The sequence below is a fragment of the Magnolia sinica genome, chromosome 18 (assembly GCF_029962835.1).
Source record: "Magnolia sinica isolate HGM2019 chromosome 18, MsV1, whole genome shotgun sequence".
In the NCBI taxonomy this organism is placed as follows: domain Eukaryota; kingdom Viridiplantae; phylum Streptophyta; class Magnoliopsida; order Magnoliales; family Magnoliaceae; genus Magnolia; species Magnolia sinica.
In genome coordinates, this window is record NC_080590.1 from 65,211,866 (window position 1) to 65,233,574 (window position 21,709).

General features: G+C 38.8%; 1 protein-coding gene across 3 annotated transcripts; it reads left to right on the forward strand.

Moving 5' to 3' along the window:
- Positions 1-1,637: 1,637 nt before the first annotated feature.
- On the forward strand, positions 1,638-13,704 carry LOC131232467 (probable inactive leucine-rich repeat receptor-like protein kinase At3g03770). Of its 3 annotated transcripts, none has more exons than XM_058228707.1 (8): positions 1,638-4,073; positions 4,503-4,636; positions 5,851-6,091; positions 6,197-6,402; positions 6,532-6,584; positions 7,402-7,546; positions 9,183-9,507; positions 13,332-13,704. In XM_058228707.1, the coding sequence occupies exons 1-7, from the start codon at positions 2,729-2,731 to the stop codon at positions 9,459-9,461; spliced, it is 2,403 nt and encodes an 800-aa protein (XP_058084690.1). In that variant the 5' UTR covers positions 1,638-2,728; the 3' UTR covers positions 9,462-9,507; positions 13,332-13,704. The 3 variants fall into 3 exon arrangements, with proteins under 3 accessions (XP_058084690.1, XP_058084691.1, XP_058084692.1); XM_058228708.1 differs by having other exon boundaries at positions 9,183-9,502; XM_058228709.1 differs by having other exon boundaries at positions 7,435-7,546.
- The last annotated feature ends 8,005 nt before the right edge of the window (positions 13,705-21,709 follow it).

Here is a 21,709-nt window from a genome sequence, read left to right on the forward strand (position 1 = left end):
GGGAAGATTTCCCACAAACATTACAGTGGGCCTCACCTGATTTCCCAGCGCAGGAACAGCAATCCGCGTCTGTCAGCGCTCGCCTCTGCACACCAGCCAAAGTAGGTCATTAAGGGCCCATTTGGCCGGGTGGATTGAAGGGATTGAATGGCATTGGGCTGGATGGCATAGATTTCTAGGTAACGATGGTGTTGTCAGTGGATTGTCTTGAGATCTATGAGATTGCTATGCCCCTGGATTGCTTTTTCCAGTCTGTTTGGCACGCCAGGCCAATCTCGGGATTAAACCTTCCCATCCCTTCCAATCCGTCGTCTCAGGCAAATTTGGATGGATTAAGGTGGATTGGATGGAATTTAAAGGTAATGATGGTTTTGCCAGTAGATAGTCTTCACGCCCGGCCAATCCCGGGATTTAACTTCCAATCCCTTCTAATACCATCCAATCCCTTCCAATCCGACCGGCCAAACGGGCCCTAAATGCTCGTCCGTACGTTGAAAGTATGACTTGGTAAGGTAAAGAAAGTTGCGTCCACAGTGGTCAATTTCTCATCCCAAAATACAAGCAGAAGCCGCTGTTTGTGAACTTTATTTGACATACATCCAGCAGTTTCCTGCCAATATTTCGCACATGTATAATATCTGATCCGTGGAAAAGATGGGCCCTACATATTTGATAATGTTACATAAAAATCAATAGGATATACGCATTGAATGGACCACACTAGTGTAGTGAATCATACCATTGGCTGACCATTTATTTTGATGCCATTCCCCTCTCTCAATGAGTGGGTAGGCCTAATTTTTGGAAAAGGTCTTAATCAACGAATGCCGCACTATTTTCACGAATCTGATTATCCCATATATCTGATGAGTTGGCAGAAAATAAATGGCTGTGCGTGAAGCTCACATGCAGCCGCTGGATGCAACGGTTTCTGGAGATGGCGGTACGTGATAGTTATTTGATACTCCGTCTGCGAATGACGCTTGATACGCAGGCACTTTTAAAATAGTAAACTGTGTAAAAATCACTGTCGCCGAGTTACATTCCATGATCAGATTGGTTGGACAATCATATCCTCTGATTCGTGGACCATTAGATATTTTTCATTCTTAACCGTCCAATAACTGTCTAAAAAATCTTTGAGTAATATTTAAAAAACAAAACCGTAATATTTGCTTTGCGAAACATCTAAACCCTTATTCATAAATTGGACGGTGTAAATTAATGTATGCCACGTATGTAGTTTGCAAGTAATGTAGAAGCGCCGGCGTATCATTCATCACATGCTATAGCCAGAGTATCAAAGATTTATTCTGGAAACTCTGAGAGGAAGAAAAGCGAAAGGATGGTGGGAAGGAATAGAGAGCAGGAGAGGAATAAAGGCGTCGTTCTTCCTCACTTCAAAGAATCTTCCTTTTCCTGCTTTGGAATGGCATTTCCAAAACCCTAAAAGAATAGAGGATGAAAGAAGAACAAGAAGAAAAGCACGGGATTTCATTTTTACACAGATACAGAGCGGGAAATTTTTTATTAAAAAAACTGTACGGATATTGTCGGTTTCTGCTTTCAAAACCGTGAATTTCCAGCTCGATTTCCCGAAATCTCTTGGACTATTGCCTGCTCCTTCTTCGTCCCTGCTGGTGAAACCCTAAAACCAGCAAAATATCAAAAAGATCAGATTAATCGAGTTTTGGAGGTCGAGAACGCGAGGCTGGTGTTTTCTGTGCAGGAAATGAGCACATTTGAGGCGTTTTAGGGTTTGGTTCTGTGAAAACAGGGTTTTGGATCGGATTCGGCGATTAGGAAGTTGTTTTGCTGCTTTTTCGCGAGTTCGGAACCAGACGTCGCGGAATCGAGTCGAAATTTGTAGAATTTGAGTTGCAATTTGCAGATTCTTCTGTTGATTTTGTGCTCTCTTACGCGCGAGTTCGTAAGAAAGAAAGTGCGTAATCTAGTAGCCGGTTGGGGAGTTTCTTCTATTCCATGAAGGAATCCTTTGAATTTTTGTTGAATTTTGACATTTCGTGCAAATCTCGAGGTAGAAATCTCAGCTGAAAATAAGCTTCTTTCTGTTGGTTTTTGCCATCTTGCAAATTCGTGGATTCATCTGTTACAAGCACAGTCGGTTGCATTAGAACTTACGAAAACGATCGCTGATTACAACTTCACTCTTCTGAAGAGAAGAGGAGAGAGAGAGAGAGAGAGAGAGAGAGAGAGAGAGAGAGAGGTAAGCTCCTCTAAAATTCAAAATCATGTTCTTCTGAATTTCTCGAGATATGAAGAGAATTTATGGTGGAAAAAGGGGTCAAAATCTCGGGATCTTTGGATAAATATGATTCATGTTTACACCTACTGGTAGGTAAAATCACTAAAAAAACCATTTTTTGCTAGTTCTCGTGGTACGAGAAATTATATTAATATCGCGAATCAGACGTTCCTTTCTGTTGCAAAGATAAATGCCAATTTCTGAGGCTTCCAAGTTTCCCATTTATCTGTGTACAGTTTTTCATTTACAGTTGCACAGCAGGCTCCTTTTCTGTATGGCAATGGGCATCTGAATCACTGTAAATGGAGATGGTCAGACCTTCAATGCATTTCAGCTCCTCTTCAAATGTTAGTAGTCTGTGTTGGTGGTAATATTTCTGCAAGTTGGTTTTTGTCCTCTGCTCTGTAAGCCCTTTAAACCCCTTTTGAGGAAGTTACTCATCACTTGGTTTTGAAAGTTCTGATGATGGCTCAAGGGAACTGCTCTTCTTCATCTGTTCCCATTTTGCTTGTATTTTTTCTTTTGATTCCTTGCACAATCCAGCTCCAATCCTCTCAATCCCAGACCCTTCTTCGAATTCAGCAGCTATTGAACTTCCCAGCTGTCCTAAGCCGCTGGAATAGCTCCACGGATTTCTGCAACACCGAGTCCGACATGTCTCTGACCGTCGTTTGTTATGAAGACAGCATAACACAACTGCATATCATTGGCGAAGATGGGTCTCCCTCTTTGCCGCGGAATTTCTCTATCGATTCTTTCTTCACCACTCTTGTAAGGATTCCGAGCCTGAAAGTCCTCTCGTTGGTTTCTCTCGGTTTGTGGGGTCCTCTTCCTGCTAAAATCGGCCGTTTATCTTCGCTGGAGATTGTCAACGTGAGTTCAAATTTCTTTTACGGCACTGTTCCTCAAGAGATTTCGTCGTTGAAGGACCTCCAAACGCTTATCCTAGATTATAACATGTTCAGTGGCTCTGTTCCTGATTGGTTGAGTTCGCTCCCTGTTCTGGCTGTCCTGAGCTTGAAGAACAATTCATTCAGCGGGCTTCTGCCTGATTCATTAACGACTCTGGATAATCTCAGAATTCTAGCACTTCCAAGGAATCGTTTATCTGGAGAAGTGCCCGATCTGAGCAGTTTGACAAACCTTCAAGTGCTTGACTTGGAAGATAATTTCTTTGGGCCTCAGTTTCCAAGTTTGGGAAACAAGTTGGTTACTCTTGTATTGAGCAAGAACAGGTTTAGCTCCGGCATTCCTTCTGAAGTAACCTCCTGTTTTCAGCTTCAACGGCTGGATATTTCCTTCAATAGATTTGTTGGGCCATTCCCGCTGCCATTGTTATCTCTGCCTTCAATTCATTATCTGAATATTGCTGGAAACAGATTGACGGGAATGCTTTTTGAAAATACATCATGCAATGCCGAACTTGGACTTGTGGATTTGTCTTCGAATCTTTTGACAGGGAGCTTGCCAACATGTCTGGTCTCAAATTCTGAGGGCAGGTCTGTTCGGTATGCAAGGAATTGTTTAGCAACTCAAGCTCAAAATCAATATCCCCACTCATTCTGCCGGAATGAGGCGTTAGCTGTGGGGATAATTCATCGTAAGCGAAAGAAGGTGCCAACTGATAAGGTGGTTCTTGCGACAAGTATAGTTGGAGGGGTTGTTGGGGGACTTGTGCTCATTGGCCTCTTGATATGGCTGGTACTTAGAAGAAAGTATGTGAAAAAGGTGATGAGAAGGCCACCAAGAAGATTGAGAGGGACAAATTCTTCGACTGGATTTCCCTCGAAGCTGTTTTCAGATGCAAGTAAGGCTTCATCTCTCTCTCTCTCTCTCTCTCTCTCTCTCTCTCTCTCTCTCTCTCTCCATACATGTTTTTGGTTGATTTTTATGTCAATATCTTCCATTGAGTATATAATTTTTTGGTTGGTCACAATAAAACCTTGGGATGCTTCAAACTCAAAAATTTTTCTTGTTGCCTCTTTTCATGTTTTATTGAAGAGTCTTTCCATGTGAAACAGTGGTGGCTTAGCTTCAATCAGTGGCATGATGCGTCATGCATGTACTACTGCTTTGGCTGATTCTGGTATCATATTCTGCTGTGTAGACTAATCACCTTATTTGGATCCTAAATATGTAATGTATTGATCCATTATACTCTGATTAATATGGTTGAAGATTATGGGTTATAGTTAAATTATTTGACTGTTTACCCCTTTCTTTTCTTTGCATTAAGGGTACATATCTCAAAGTATGCGATTGGGAGAACTTGGCCTTCCACCTTATCGGACATTTTCATTGGAGGAGCTTGAGCAAGCTACAAAAAACTTTGAAACATCAAGCTTCATGGGTGGAGGTTCTCATGGTCAGGTACATGAAGTGCACAGTTATTCTTACCTGAATGCTGATTTGGTGCTCTGTTTTTGGTAAGGTGACTTGTTTTGTTATTCATTTACATTTGTTCATCAACACTAATGGATTGCCTAATAGCAACTATGTTAAGCAGAAAAAGTTCCGGTAAATGAAAAAGGTACTGGATGACAATCATAAATTGTACTCTGAACTTTAGCCTCAGAAGCAATGGAACCAAACTGGATAGAAAAATGGAAAGCAGAAACAGATCAAATTGAATTACAAAATAATACCATAAGTGGTAGAATTCCATACAAGTTCGTCAGAAATATAAAAGTACTTCTCTGAGTGGATGATATAAAAGTACTTGATGGTATTGGAAAATAGGAAATGGCCAATTAGTTGCAGGTAACTTGGTACTGCTCCTGTTTTGAATTACGATTCAGACTCTCGCTTCCACTCTTGCTTTCCTACCTATTTATATTTGTTTACATTCTGAAGTAGACATGTCCCTGCTCCCGCACCGAATCTCTAGCTGCTTCACTTCACTATTCATGCAACTATAGGCCAAATCCACAACACTTCAAATTCTTAATCACATTTTTCTTTAATTTTTAATGGTCAATGGCATTTCTATCTGAGCTATATATAGAGCATCCAAAACATTCTGATATTGGAGTGGAGTTACTCTCAGAATGTTCATGCAGTTAAATTTCATCTTACTCCATTCCATATTATAGCTCTAACCTGAAAGCTATTGACAAGCATGATGGTTTGTTTACTGTTCCACTTTTTAGTGGATTGGATGATTCATTCACTAATTTATCAAAGAAGACTGAGTTAGATGGTGAATCATTTCCCATGCGATCAACTTGAATCGTAGTATAGGAACCGTAAATCACAAGATTCCAATAGCAAAATTTGTTGGCATAGGTAGTTTTTCTGCAACTAAAGCCATGCATGAGTATCATGCCTGTCAGCTACATTTAAATGTAATAGTACATCTGCATGCATGTGTTAAGGTATGCCTTTTTGCTTCCACATTCTCATTGATGCTATATGCCTGAGCTTATTTATGTGTCTTTCTTTTTCATCAACTGACAAGTCTCCTGATTTCTAGTTATCTAATTCAGCTGTAGTTCTGTATTCATGTAGACAAATGAGAGATGTCTACTACTTTGAAATTGCCTTCCCAAACTTAAAAGAGATTATTGCCTCTCTTATGTTCTCAGATGTACAGAGGTCGGTTGAGTGATGATTCTGTTGTAGCAATAAGATGCTTGAAATTGAAAAAAAGGCACAGTACCCGGAACTTTGTGCACCACATTGAACTAATTGCAAAGCTAAGACATCGCCATTTGGTCAGCGCTCTCGGGCACTGCTTTGAGTATTATCTCGATGATCCAAGTGTCAGCAGACTATTTCTTGTCTTCGAATATGTATCAAATGGGACACTAAGAAGCAACATCTCTGGTAAAAGGATCACTTGCTAGATATCTGCTTATTTCACCACATCAATTACTAATATTTCCTTTTGCAGTTGGTGACTTATATATTTTCTCAAACTTCATTTGGCAGAGGGAGCTGTAGAGCAAACACTCACCTGGACACAAAGGATTGCAGCTGCCATGGGTGTAGCAAAGGGTATTCAGTTTCTTCATACTGGCATTGTACCTGGAATATTTGCAAATGACCTGAAAGCAACAAATGTTCTGTTGGATCAAAACCTTGTTGCGAAAATTAGCAGCTATAATCTCCCAGTATTGGCAGAAAATATTACTGAGGTATGATTGATCAAAGACCCCCCTTATCTCTCATACTGGATGTGACTCTTGTTTTCTCTGCTTCCTGTTGGTTATTTTGATTGAAATAAGCATATTGGGGATGATACTCTGCTTTCATAAACCTTGCAGGTGGGAGCAGGAATATCTTCGAATGCATTAAAAGAATCCAGAGTTTCTGGAAGGTACACACACAGAAGTGTGTTTCCAATCTCAAGTCACATGTATTGTCAGGAAATGCGTTTACAGTACGGATCATGATACATCCAAAGTTCCATGATTTCGGATTTCACAGGACAGGGTGTTCCATCCATACATGTACAACTTTATATGTACATGGCATGCAAACATGCATGCGTATGTATGCAAGTATATAGATGATACATAAATACATATACAGCTGTTATTGGGCCTACGTGGTGTGTGTCATCCAAACCGTCCAACAGACATATCCAATCACAACATGGATATGACTGAACACTTAGGCTGATCCAACCATCAGGGGGGGTATACTGTAGAAAACACTGAAAAACATCAAAGTTGGATCATGGTGGGTGACCCTGTGGATGGTTTGGAAAAAATACACATAACACCTTGTGCCCACATTGATTTTGGAGGCTTTTGGTGGAGCGGTGGTGGTCCATTGTTTGCTGTGCTGTGGCCCACTTGATGATTGGATCCTCCTGATTTTTGGGGCGTATCCACGTGATGATTGGATCAGCCTGTTAGACAGGTTGGATGGCATTGGTACCACGTGGACCCCACAACATCTCGACTCAATGGTCGTTACCATGGAGTTGATTCATTGTAATCATTCCCCATACATATATAATGAACAACTTATGCACATATTTGGGAAATTTTAAATAACTAAGGAGGTCCATGTTATCCTTCAGAACTTTCTTACATGTGATGCAACTGTAGGAGATAGGTATATAAGTACAATACATGCATACACTGATTCTTCACTTCCTCTTGGAATGCCTATATGCCATGTTGCAGTTTAAGTTGTACATGTGGTTGTGTCACTTGCAGGGCAAAGCATGAGGATAAAAATGATGTCTATGACTTTGGTGTAATCTTACTAGAGATCATTGTGGGAAGGCCTATCACATCCCAGAGTGAAGTGGACATTGTAAAAGATCAGGTACAGGTTTTGGTTCTACATCATTTTTTCATTTCTGTAAATGCTTAACAACAAGGGCCTGTTTAGTAGATGCTAAAAATGCGATGGTCGCATTTCTGCACATTTCCCCTAACATGATTTTATAAGGGCAATGTTTGGTTGCCATATTTTTTGTTAAATGTATTTTTTTTATACAAACCTCAACCCATTTGAGATAAAAATAAGGGAAGGGCAGTTTTTACCTTAAAAATATATTTTTGTTAGCAAATCCGTGTATAATGTTCCTTCAAATCAAATGTCACTGGTCACCATCTCTCTCTTGTGGGCCCAACCTTTGATTGCCAATCCCCTTCAAAGTTCACTTTAATCTGATGGCCCTAACCATCTGATCAAGGCATAGGAATAGGAAACTGGACGAGCCATTTTATTATATTAGAGAGATCCAATTAATGATCTGGGTCCATCATGTGGGGTCCACCTTGGTTAATAATATCTCTCAAAAGTCTCCTTGATCTGTTAATCCTAACTTTCTAATCATGGATTGGATATGGCTGGTCCATATTGATCATAATATAAGTCTGATTGGTGATATGATTGTCCATCATGCAGGTTCCACCTTTGGTTGCCTATGCCTCTGAAAAAGTTTTTGAATAGATGATCCCACCTACATGATCAATGTTTAAGAAAATGAACGACCTGCATTTATTCGACCAGAGAAGGTTCTAATTAGTGATTTTGACCAACCATCATGTAGGACCCATCTTTGGCTGCCCATTTCTATTGATTGGATGATTCTAGTCATCCAATCAATGGTTAGGGACATGAACGGATGATTATAATAGAGGTCCACTAGTTGATTTGGTTTGTCCGTGATGTGGGGTCCACCTTCGAATGCCATTTTTGAGATGAAGGGTCAAGTGAGTTGCATTATTTCATAAAATTATTTTTCCAAACACTAATGTCCAAACAATATTGTAAGAAAAATAGATAAAATAAATAGTGTAATCCAAACAACATTTCACGATAAAGTTAGGCATTTGGAAAATTTTTCAAAATTTGCTTCAAAATTAATTAATTAATTATTTTCTTCATGAGTGGCAACCCCTAAGAATCTAAGAGGAGACTTGTTCCTTCATAAAAGTTTGATCGTAGCATGGTTTCTAAAGTGTTCTGTTATATCCACTCACACCTCTACATGTGGACACACGTGCTAGGTCACCATCTTTGTAGGACTTCCAAGCCATGCTTCAGGTGGATCCTCCATGATGATGACTTGGCCCAAAAATAGGAATCCCACTGATCAGGAAGGCAAGAATATATGAAAGCAATGAATGGTCTAATAAATGTTGCCTATGATTGATGAGTGGAACAGCCTGAGTTTCCTGATGAGCCGAACACCTGAGTTTTTTTGGCCACTTCATCTACGTGGTGGGTTGTCCAAATGCATGTCTCAGATGTTCTGCACACCGCACCCGCTTGGCATGTGTGCCTGCATGTAGAGGTGCGTGTTGAGAGGATGAAATGAGGCCCCCCCCCCCCCCCCCAGCCAAACTTATATGTGTACACATATATACAAGATCTTACTTAGAATACCTACCATATTGTTAGGCATACATGTATGCATACAAGTGTAGATAATGGTTTTTTACTACTACAGTTGCAAGCAAGCATAGCAGCAGAGGAAGTTGCTCGAAGGAGCATAGTTGATCCAACTGTTACCAACACTTGCTTGGATGAATCGCTGAAGACAGTAATGGAGATATGCATCAGGTGCCTGTCTAAAGAGCCTGCAGAGAGACCTTCCATTGAGGATGTGCTGTGGAACCTGCAGTTTGCGGCTCAGGTTCAGGATGCATCGAAGGGAGATTACCAGAGCAGTGATGGATCGCCGATCTCACCTTCCCAACCTTCACAGATGCAGCTTGTCATCCAATAGTAGCAGCCACAGATTATTGTGTTCACATGAATTCCTTGCATGTAAGGTATGATGGAAGCTACTAAGATGCATAGACTCTATAGAGCATAGTTTAAAAACTTGTTGAGTCATCTCAACTTGATCAGGTTTTGTCTCAAGTTTTGGTTAAGACTCACGGAGTCAGAAAGTTGACTGAGTCCAGCCACAAGTCTCAATTGACTTTTGCTATTTTTTTACGCTCTGAAAACAGAAAAATAAGGATATCTTTCTGGTTTTATTTATATTTTTAAGTTAGTTTTCTGTCCTCATGGTAGTGTTTTCTGAAAATCTATTGATTTGGTTTAAAGTAACATCTTCTGTGACTTCCCGTATTTTCTGTTAACTATAATTATTCGTATTTTTTGTATTTTTACATAATTATTAAATACCAAGTTCTTAATTTCAAGACTGGACCAATAATCAATCTTTGAGTCTTTTCGAGCTGGTGGGTTTTTGGGTTTACTTGAAATTTTGAACTATGCTGCAGAGTAACGCATTTCATCACAATGTCCCCAACTCATTTTAACGTATATGAAATACACTCGTCACCAGCATTATATCTTGTATACAAACCATTTGTCCATGAAACGTGATATTTCTACACCATTTCAGTTATGTTCTTTGCAAGTGCCTTATACTAGTACTTCATATAATGTTATGGCATAGCATCATTTATATACCTTTTTGGTGTCGATGTAATTCTGTGTGACTTGGACGCAGGCATATTGTCAGTGTTTGAAATGAAGACATGTCAAACACAGAAAACATTGAAAACCTCACTCTAGACTTGTAGAGTAAATTTGAAATATGTATTATTATGCAAATTATAGTTTATAAGTGAATAGGATATAGAAAGATGCATCTGTATAACCAGGGGCGCATTAAAAATAGATGAATTGTTTATAAATACTATAGTACAGGAACAACTATGATTTTAGGTTAGTCGTAATATGTGACGGAGTCATTTCTTTTTGGTAAGGATTAAAAATAATCTTGATAACCAACAATCATGATCTATAATACATAATTATGATTGACTAAAATGAGATGAACTTGATTTTAGGCATCTACCAAAAAGGCCCTAACAGTTGTGGCGACATGCGTCCAACACTGGTGTACATTGGGTGCCCACGCTGCAATTTTTTAGGAGAGTCCATGCCACACGTGTCATGCTATTTATAAACCTAAAACACATAGAATTCAAATATGCAACCTAAGTATTCCCAATTTGTATCTGTAAATTAGATTTAAAATTTTTAACCATATGCCATTTTCTTATAATGATATCCACACATGAATGAAAATTTTCAAATCTTATTTAAGTGTTGCCATCATTCATTTCCAAGCTGCCTGAATCCATTGTATTGCAGACCCGATTTACTACTCAAGTATGCCTGTCCCAACTTGAGTAAAGGAGGGTTGATTTCAGGTGTGCAGCCAGTTGTCTAAGTTTTTCCAAGCTACCATGAGAATTCTTGTTTGGATTAGTGAAACAAGATTCACAAAGCCGGTGCCAAATATCTGTGACAAGGCTCTGATGATGGTTTATGTACACCATTTATTCTTAAAGTGCCCCCAACCATCAGATTTGAAATGGTTACATTATTCATGTCTTTTATGACCAGAATGAATGCAATACTTGCACCAAATTGATTATGTAATTGCAACTCTATTGATGTTTACACACTTTATTACAAAAATGCCCCCACTCATTAGATTGTGAGTTTAGAAACCAATGAAGACTGTTTGGATGAAGGAATAAACTGAAAACAACAGAAAGGAGCCTTTTTCACAAACCTTTTTTCTTTCTTTCTTTTTCTCTAGGAAGTAAGTTATGGAAAATGCTCCCATCTTGTTTTGTGGTATTTTCTGCGAAACATAAAAGACGCAAAACCTGAAGCAATGTGAAGTGCCCCACTTCAGTTCTTTCTAAATGCACTTTTCTCCAAAAGCAGCTTAAAGCGCTTGTACTGTTTATTAGTGAAATGCCGTCCTCCATTACTGCAAACTTGCATCTCTAGCTATACAATTTCCTAACATATATATATATATATATATATATAGGAATGCTCACATGCTCACCTTCTTACGTGAGCACCCGTGCGCAGCTTTGCACATGTGTCATGGGCACAGAATCTAAATAATCCACGTGATGTGGCACCCCCTGAAACCTCACAAGCCCAATTTTCAGCCCAATACAAAACTCTGGTGGACCATGGCAAAAGGAAAACAGTTTCCTCCCTTGATTTGCATTTCTCTTGGCTATGGCCCACAAGAGTTTTAGATCGGGCTGAAAATTGGGCTGTGAGGTTTTAGGGGGTGCAGCATCAGGTGGACCATTCAAATTCTGTGCCCATGACACGTGTGCAAAGGTACGCAGGTGAGTAGTCCTCATATATATATATAATGCTCAGCTGTGCACCAGTTCGCACGGAACTCGTGCGAACTTTTTGAGAACTCATCATACGTGATGTAAGCCCCAAATCTAAACGGTCCACGTGATGCAGCACCCCATGATACACTCAGGGCCCAACTTCTGCTTTGATTCAAAACTTGATGGGCCATGGAAAATGAAAACAATTTCCTCCCTTGATTTGCTTCTCTTTGCTATGGCCCACCAGAGCTTTAGATCAGGGTGAAAATTAGTACCTTAGGGTTTCATGGGATGCCTTATCACATGGACCATTCGGATTAAACGCCCATGACATGTGCGTAGGTGAGCATGCCTCTCTCTCTCTCTCTCTCTCTCTCTCTCTCTCTATATATATATATATATATATATATATATATATATCCCTGAAATGCCCGGTTGATTATTTTTTAATTTACCCACTTACGTACATGAGCTTTACTAAGCCCACATGCATGCACAATAAAGCTCATGGACACGCCACACATGTGCCAACATGTCATTATAAGTCTGAGATCCAATCCATCCATCACAAGACACCACTATATTGATGCCCTAGAACAAGAATCAGGTTGATCTACTGGTCAGGTGGGCTCATTTGTAAAACAACGTATGGCTCTAAAAAGCTTGCTTGAAGTTTTCTAACCCATCCAACTGTTTCCAACATTGGGTCCCATATGCTGAGTGGACCAGATTTGATTTTGGTAAAACATGTACAGGGTCTGACCAACATGATGGATGGATTGGATCTCACACCTTTGTGCCATGCTGGCACATGTGTGGCATGTACATGAGCTTTATTGCACAAGTGTGCACTTAGCAAAGCTCTATTTATAATATCGTTCATCAAGTACTTGCTGGAACGTTTGAATGGTTCTGGCCTGTCTTAAGCATTTGAATAAACTCATCAAACAAACCTCAATTCTTTTATTCTTCACTGACTGCATTGCATACCTGATGATGGTTCATTCCATATTTCATTGTTCCTGAGATGCATCGAATGTTATCATTGAGAAATGCTTAATTAATGGACCGTCAATAGGTAATCCTAGTCCAATATCCTGCAAGTTCGTCAGGTGGGCCCTGCCATGAAGGTATTGTGGTCCAAAAATTAGGCTGATTCAGTTATAATGTGGGCCATGTGTATGGAGAAGAATGGACTGTTAAAAAAAAAAAAAAAAAGACCAACGGTTAACATTCAACCTACTCGCGGTCTTGCTGATGACAGGGAGAGCTGATTTCTGTGTCAGGGCGTCTTGCTGTAGTGCCCAACCAATGAACAGCTAGTATCTCGTACATATGTTGCACGTAAACATAGCAGGGCTGTGAAGCAGTATGCCAAATGCATTTTGTTACCTTCATGTGAATCGAAAAGCTTGATTTTTTTATTTTTTATTTCCTTAATATACATCAATTTTTTAAATGTGTCATATTGTATGCAGCACAACTACACTGGCCATTACTTGTTGCCGCTAAATAGAGTGTCAGAAGAGGAAAAGAGGGAATGATATGGTCAATGATATCGAACGGTCATCATGCCTCAAAACGAGGCTTTGCACTTTTACCAACACAGCAAGCATAAAAGGTAGCTTCCATCCTTTGTATTATTGTTATATTGTCACCCCCCCTTACCCCCGTCTTTTCTTCTTCTTCTTCTTCTTTTTTTTTTTTTTTTTTTTTTTGCCTTATTAGTTTTGAATTGAATTTCAAGTGTAAGCTGAGTTGATTTTGGTCGTACATTGTGACATGTGAAAAACAATTGCAGAAATCTGTGTAAATTTGTGGGAAGTTCAATGATTTTGATGTTTCTGGGAAGCCCCATAAAATTTGGTTGAAATTACACCAGGGTCTGTAGCTAAAGATGGCCAGGGCCTGTTTGGACACTACTACAGCAAAAGGGCTTTTCCCTGCAAAAGCGACCTTTTTGTCTATTCTATGAAAACCTATCCGATTAGTTTCAGTGAGTGTGATTTATAGCAGTGGGTGGTTTTAAAACCTGAGATCGTTTCCCAATAGCTGCGGGGAGTCGGGGACCTCCTCTCGGATCTTGTTTTGATCTGACAACGAAGTTTTCTTCTCCAAACAACCTTTTTTTTTTTATGATCTGTCCAAACAGGCCCTTAAGTGTATCTGAGTGTAGACCCTCATTAGTCATTCGGTGAGGCAGTGGCCCTGGGAATCTAGACGTACGGGTGGCAGTTTATATAAAGTGGAATATGATCCCGTACATAATATATATATAGGGAAATGGTACTATGAGGTCGACGATTTGTGTGGGGGCCACCATGATATTCGTCGAACATCAACACCGTGCATTTGATGGGTCCCCTTTAGGTTATGGGATATCCCAAAAATCAGCCATATACAGAACTCAGGTGAGCTATGCCATCTAAAATCATGAGAAATGCCTAAAATATAAAAAGCACTTGGTGGGGCCCACCTGAAATTTGGATGCGTACCCCTCATCCAAGTGGGACACACATAATGGATGGGCTGGATTTGTGAACCACATCTAGGTAGGCTGAAAAAACAATTATGAAAATTTTAATGGGAGGGTAACCCCTCTCAACTGTTGTATGTGGTGTGGCCCACCAAAGTCGGATTGACTTGATTTTTAAGCCCGAGGCCCATCATGAAATAGCCCACCCTGGTGTGTCAAACATTAACACGGTCAATTTGATGGGTCCTCTTTAGGTTATGTGATATCCCAAAAATCAGCCATATATGGAATTCAAGTGGGCCATACCATCTAAGACATGGGAATACATGCCTAAAATATATAAAAGCACTTGGTGGGGTCCACACACCTCGACCTCATGGGAACTTCCCATGAGATCGACCTCATAGTACAAATATATATATGGATCACCAACTCAATGGATCCTCACCTTAGATGGCACAAAAAATTCTATGGTTAAAGGATCTGGATTGCACACTAGCTGCAGATTGTATGATCTATGCATAAGTTTTAATATATTGTAAAATACGGTTCTGGCATTCAAGTTTGTACAAGTGAGGCCAATTGTTCACAATCTCTCTCCCTCTCTTTCAACACACAATTAGATGTGGCAATGGGTTGGGTTCAGTGTTCGAAGTATCTATATAGGTACAAGGTTCATTGGATAGGGATATGGAAACAATATCGATATCGCTGATAATATCGTTGATAATAAAAAAATTATAAAAAACCTACGTACATAACAAGTTTTCATTTAATAGAGCCTCATGTGTTATTGTAAGAAATCAGTCCAACCATCTCACCATCAAAACATCCATTGAGATGACAAAATATCAACAACACATGATATTTCACCAAAAAATCATTAATAATTGAAAATGAAACAAAAGATTATAGTCTCAATATCTCGCATGTTGCGATATTTATAATATTAAGATATTATCAATATTATCAATGACAAATTGAACACTACATGCAACCATGTGCCTAAGAAATTTTTTTATTTTTTTTTCTAATAAACAAAAATTTGATGATATCAATATGTTGGTGATATTATTGAAATATTGTCGATACAGTTATGATACAATCATTATTTAAAAATTACAAAATATTAACGATATTGATACATTGGCAATACAGGCGACACCTAGAATTTACGTAGTTGAAAATATTGACAATTACATTAGCAATATTGATACATTGGCGATACTTAGCGATACATTGCTAATATCTAGAATTTCTGATACTACCAGCGTTATCGGTATCGGTGTGCTGGAGAGAAATAATATTAGAGATAATTCGAACATTGGTTGGGACCTAGCCTAAGCCTAACATTAGCCTATCACAACAAGTCCTATAGCACAATCCCAAAAGATTAGGTGGACCTATGCGCAACCAGGCGTGGCTCAAAAATTGATAAAATCCCTGTTTCCCACTTGAATGTTCCTCCTAATCTAATCTATCTGCTTATCAAGTGAGCTGCATATGCTTAGACACTTATAAGGAATGAAATCAATTGTCTACATTCAAGATGCATGGGTTGCCTAATCAATTATTAGAATGACATAATCATAGTAAGAAGTAGGCATGAAGTCGAACTTTACTCCTCCCGGTAGCCTTAAGGCGATATTGTTACTGAGGTGGAAAAACCTCCTGAACTATCTCCACCTGAAAGTGGTGGTTGGATGCATCTCCCACCAAGAGACTCAGAATGCAATTAATTCTCATCCCGAGCATTCTTTTTTCCTCATATTTCTTGGAGATTTGGCTGGGCTGAGCCAGGTCGGGCTGCAATAACTTCAGCCCACCCTTGGGGTTAAAAATTGATCAGGCCATACATGTTAAGCCCAAGCCTGGCAAATAAGCCCATCTAATTGGTCAAAGCCCATTCCACAGCGGGGTTGGGTCCAGTAGGCCGCCTGTCCCATTGCCACCCATAGCACAACTACACTAAAAAATTAAACCAATCAAATTTGGCTCGGATTTAAACTAATTATAAGCTTGTGTGTGTGTGTGTGTGTGTGTGTATTGTTAGATTCAAGGATGTTTAATAGAAGATGCTTTGTATGGTTGGCCTTTGGATATGAGCGGGAACGACGGCCATGGTATTGTGGGAGCGGCCGCATGGGTTCTACAAAGACATTACAAATTTCGACAAAAATCATCTGTGGACTTTGTGGATCGGGTTTTGGAGGTACCAACTCCACTGATACATGCATCTTTCCAAATAATTTTCTATGAAGCTTGCACCAAACAGGTTCTCGGGTCATTCCTAATATCCATTTGGATGCATTGTATGACTTGGTGCATCAAGTAAATATATGGGCTCGTAAAGTCCCAAAGGGTGGACCCAACATATGTAGCCAGTGGGCTCCACCAAGTGGTAGCAAGTATAAATCTGTTGGGAAATCTTGCAGCAAGTGTAGGTTGAGGAACTTGTAATGGCAAGCCCCCCAATCAGCCCCAGAAAATTAAATGTTGTACTCTAGGGGCCTGTTTGGGTGGAAAATACTTTCAAAGATAATGACTTTTTTTTTTTCCCTAATTGGGAGTTCAATTTTTGGTGGAAAATTAAAGATTTTCCTAGAGCATGATTTCATGAAAAAGTACTAGAAAATTTTCCAAGCACTCAATGATGCTGTTTTCTTATTTTTCAAAGGCTTCTTTGAAAATTAATTTTGAAATAAGGACGATGACAGGTTGGCTGTTAACATATCATATTATCCCTAGGAATTTGTGGACCAGCAAATGTGTGAACAGATACTTGGGATGTTTCCTCCTCTCCCTCCTTTTCTGCATTGCCCTTAGGATTTCAGGGTCTGATCAACTAAATAATTTTGAGTCTCAAACCTTTGGGGGCCTTTTCTGCCTTGCAACGTCCCAAAATCTTTTGAATGATACTGGGATGTCCAATCATTGATTGGGATAGTCATTCAATATAGTATTATTGGGAACAAGCCATGGTGAAAAAAAACATGTTGATAGGTGACCTTAACCCTTTAAATGAGGCTAAATTTTAACAAGAATCCTTTGTTATGAGCCATAAATGATATGACTAGAATCATCAAACCAAAGTGCTACTTTGAAATCATAAGCAAGAAAAAGTGGGATCAGTCATGCCTTTTGATTGGAACCCTTGGATCATCCAATTGGGGTGATTTTTATACCATGGCTTGCTCCTAGTTATATGAATGAATGAATGGTTTTGATGAATGATGGGTCACCCTGTGTGCCAAATGTCCCCATGAAAGTCAATGTGGATGGTAGCAACGTTCCCAATCCTTTTAAATGATATGTGAGACATCCAATCTTCAATCAAGATGGTTCATTCAATAGTACCATTGGGAGCAAGTCATTGTGCAAAAATCACACCAATTGGATGATCCTAACCCTTTGAATAGAGCCAATTTGTTACAACTGGTTGTTGCTTATGGGTCATAGTTCCCATGGTTAGAATCATCAAACAAAGTATTACTTTGGATATTAGATTTGTAATCTATAATTAGCTATTATACTGATTAGGATAATTTCATTTTGGTTAATATCTTCTCTATAAAAGATTCTTTATTCTTTCAATACAAAATATATAGAAATTCTCAAACCTAATATGGTATGAGAGCACCACCATCTGAGATTTTTATTTATTTATTTATTTTTTATATATATTTTTATTATTTTTGCCTGAATTTAGTCGTTTCCTCCATTCCCCCATGGTGCACCATTTATACCCTTGCGGCACACTGCATTGTTGTGCTTCTGTCCTTCCCATCACCAGCAGCCACTCCACTGCCTATGCATCCTTCCCTTCTCTAGCAAGCGGACAACAAGTCTCTCTGGTGACAACCATGGCCACAGCCATTGCGATCTCGGTGCTTTGGTCCCCGAATTGTCATTGACTCCCTCAGATCTTAATGAAGACCCTTCAAATCCCCATTTGAATTTAAAATTTTCATTTTTAAATTCAAATCTCTGCTTTTAATTTTTTTAATTTTTATTTTATTTTATTGTAGTTATCATTATCATTATTATTATTTAACTGTAAGTTGTCCATAGCTTTATTGTGATGCTTATAGAAGAGAATGCAATGAATCCCTATGGGCAGAGAAATAACAATTAACTCTTCTTCATAGTCTTCTCTCATTTCTCAATTCTCTCATCTTTTTTTCCTTTTTCTTTTCTTCTCCCTCAAATATTCGATTAAGGCACGCATTATTTGGTATCAGAGCATACCAATCTATTATGATTAGAATGTAGGATTCCATTAACCAGCTTGAAATACAAATGGCAACTATGCAAAACGAATAAAAAATCTATCAAAACAACAACAAAACACCTCTCAAGACAATCGATTTTAAGGGATAATAAGCTACTTTGCTGGTAATTTTCAAAGTTGAAGAACACGTTGTAGATACTTTTGTAACTCAATACCAACCGAGTCACCCCAAACACATCATCCACTCCCATTGTTACCCACACCTTCAACAACCTACAATTCCATGCCAGTTGACTTTTCTTCCTCGTTGCAAACAAAATATATGCGAGTAGATTTCCCTGCTTTAATGGGGAGGATCTGATTAGTTAGATTTACCAAGCTCAACTTTTATTTGCCTATAACCAAACCCCTGCACATGAGAAGATTAGCTTGGCGGCTTCCCACATTGAAGACAATGTCATTCAATGGTGTTATTGGATGTAAGATATTATGGCCGTATGGACGTGGGACGAGTTCAAATCTATATGAAATTACAGATAGTGTATGGTACCACAACTACGCACAGAAGCTTAGCAACCACAACTACGCACAGAAGCTTAGCAAATCTATGAAATAAAGACTATGTCCTAAAGCAGGGGGTGGTTATGACTAAATATATATATTTTTTCAATTAACACATAATTGCTTAATTAAAATAATATGTTAATTTAAACTAAGTAAAACAATTTAACACTAAGGCTTCCAAGCCAATAGCGGATCCAATCACATAGACTACAATAAATGCAACATACTAAGCAACCAGTCTATAAATGATAGTGTACATATGTGTGTGGGATTTGCTAACTATTAACTCATAGATTCATCTAATCATGCATACATATAACTCACTAATTAATCACACAAGCATAATTAAACAAGTGCTTAAATGATAATTTCAAACACAAGCATGTATAATGGTTCAGTTTTCCTACTTCACTCCTGGCGGATGCACTCAACCTATGCGTGTACTGGATTTCACTATCGGAGGTTTTAACTCAAGTTCACCTTTAACATTTACAATCCTACACAAGAACCGGCTTCTTTGGAGACTTACATGATTTTTTATAAGCTCGTTACGAACTTCGATCCTACACAAGAACCTAGACATATAAACCCGTGTTGGTGGCCTACACAAATACTTGATTTAGGTCCTACACAATAACCAATGTCATACACAAAAACCTAATCGAGTTTAGTAATCAAACTCTTACACTCAATCTTAAACAAGGAATGAGTATACATGGACTCTACAAATGATAACCCTACTTATCGGATTGAGCCCCGTTAATGTATCATCTCAGGTTGCTTGATTGATGCTCTCCTGTGCTTCAATCAACTCCTTTGTTGCTCCCATGTTGCTCCCCTGATCGTTGATGCCAATGCTTTGTAAAGGGTTCAACTTCAAGATCAAATATCTTGCATAAAGTGCTCCTTTGAGGTGACCAAGGTGATGGGAGATTAGGTGAATCTTCTACAACAAATAGAATGTTGTAATCATAAAAGATTCACTTATATGGGTGTTCTAGAGTGTTTAGACAAATGGTATGCCAATAAGGGTTGGGTATAATCTTTAGAAAATGGCGGATTTCAAACTCGTCTTCAAGATAGAGGTTGAAATCCTCATTAAAGTGTTAATCTCAAAGAAGAAGACTTAAAACTCATTGGTTTAAAGGCTTAGGATGAGAGATATGAATATGTAATCACCTAGGCTTCTCTTACACTAAAAATCCATACGAATATTCAAGAACTAAATACCCTTTTATAAGAAACTAATTTGTAATGGTTATAAAATAGCTAGTTAACGGCTGTTTTGATGGGATTTAAGAGTCCTTCGATAGGATCAAACAGTGCGTCGATTACATTGAGAAAAATCAGGAATTTCTCTGATGGTTGTAAGACTCATCTTCGATCTGATCAAGTGAACCTTCGATTGGATCAAGTCCCATCAATAGGGATTGATGACTATTCGCAAACTGATGTTTTGGGTATACAATTTCATAACAGTTTTGTTCCTCTTCTATCCTAATTTATCATGTTTCAATTAAACTTCTAAGGCAAAATGAATGATCAATAAGGTTTACTTATTAAGATTATGATCATCTAGAGGTTATAGGTTTGTTTTGGGTCAAGGTTAGGGTCACCAAGACACCTCATTTACATGTTCTTTGCTCCTTAGTGCTCCACGTCCTCATGTGTTTTCGATTTTTAGCTTCTAAGGGATCAACCGACTACATGACACACAGACTCATGTGATTGACAAACAAGATCGGCAAATCAGTGCACTAACACTATTTGTGTTTACTTTTGGCTCCATAAAATATATGTGGTCAAGTGAGATGTTGTCACGATTGTAACAACGTGGAACGATGCAAGAATATGAAGACAAATTTAAAAGTATTTCGAACCCACAGCTAAACTATCCAAATCCTTTGATGATCGATGGAAGAAAAGATTGCCTTAGCCCACAAATCCAACATTCTCACAATGGGCCTTTTCTTCCATCAATGACCACTCCAGTATACACCTGAGTCATCCACAACACCCACTATCATTCCCATCAAATACCTTACACCATCTAAAATGGAGGAACAACATGATTAGGGTTTGTGTTTTAATTGATACAAGTAGTTCCATCCAAGCCATCGCTCACCTTCAATGTGATGGTGGCAAATGATGGATAATGCCCTTACAACAACAAATGTCCAAACGTTCTTATTCACATTGGTCATCTTAATATATGACTAAATTTGTTCCTTCTCCTACTTGACATTGTTATCATTCCCATCAAACACCTTACACTATCTAAAATGAAGGAACAACATGATTAGGGTTTGTGTTTTAATTGATATAAGTAGTTCCATCCAAGCCATCACTCACCTTCAATGGATGGTGGCAAATGATGGAGAATGCCCTTACAATAGCAAATGTCCAAACGTTCTTATCCACATTGGTCGTATTAAGATATGGCTAAATTTGTTCCTTCTCCTACTTGACAGTTGTGACATTGTGTTGGGAGCTCAATGGTTGTGTACTTTGGGACCAATTACATTCACTTCACTGATTTATGGCTACAGTTTCACTACCAAGGGGAATAGCATGAGGTGTGGGGC

What these genes read in the sequence shown, in the direction of transcription:
- LOC131232467 (XM_058228707.1), top strand. Translation starts at nt 2,729, where the DNA reads ATGATGGCTCAAGGGAACTGCTCTTCTTCATCTGTTCCCATTTTGCTT. An exon ending in GTGGAGGTTCTCATGGTCAG is followed by an intron (nt 4,637 to 5,850) that starts GTACATGAAGTG and finishes TTATGTTCTCAG; the next exon opens with ATGTACAGAGGTCGGTTGAG. An exon ending in TGGCAGAAAATATTACTGAG is followed by an intron (nt 6,403 to 6,531) that starts GTATGATTGATC and finishes TAAACCTTGCAG; the next exon opens with GTGGGAGCAGGAATATCTTC.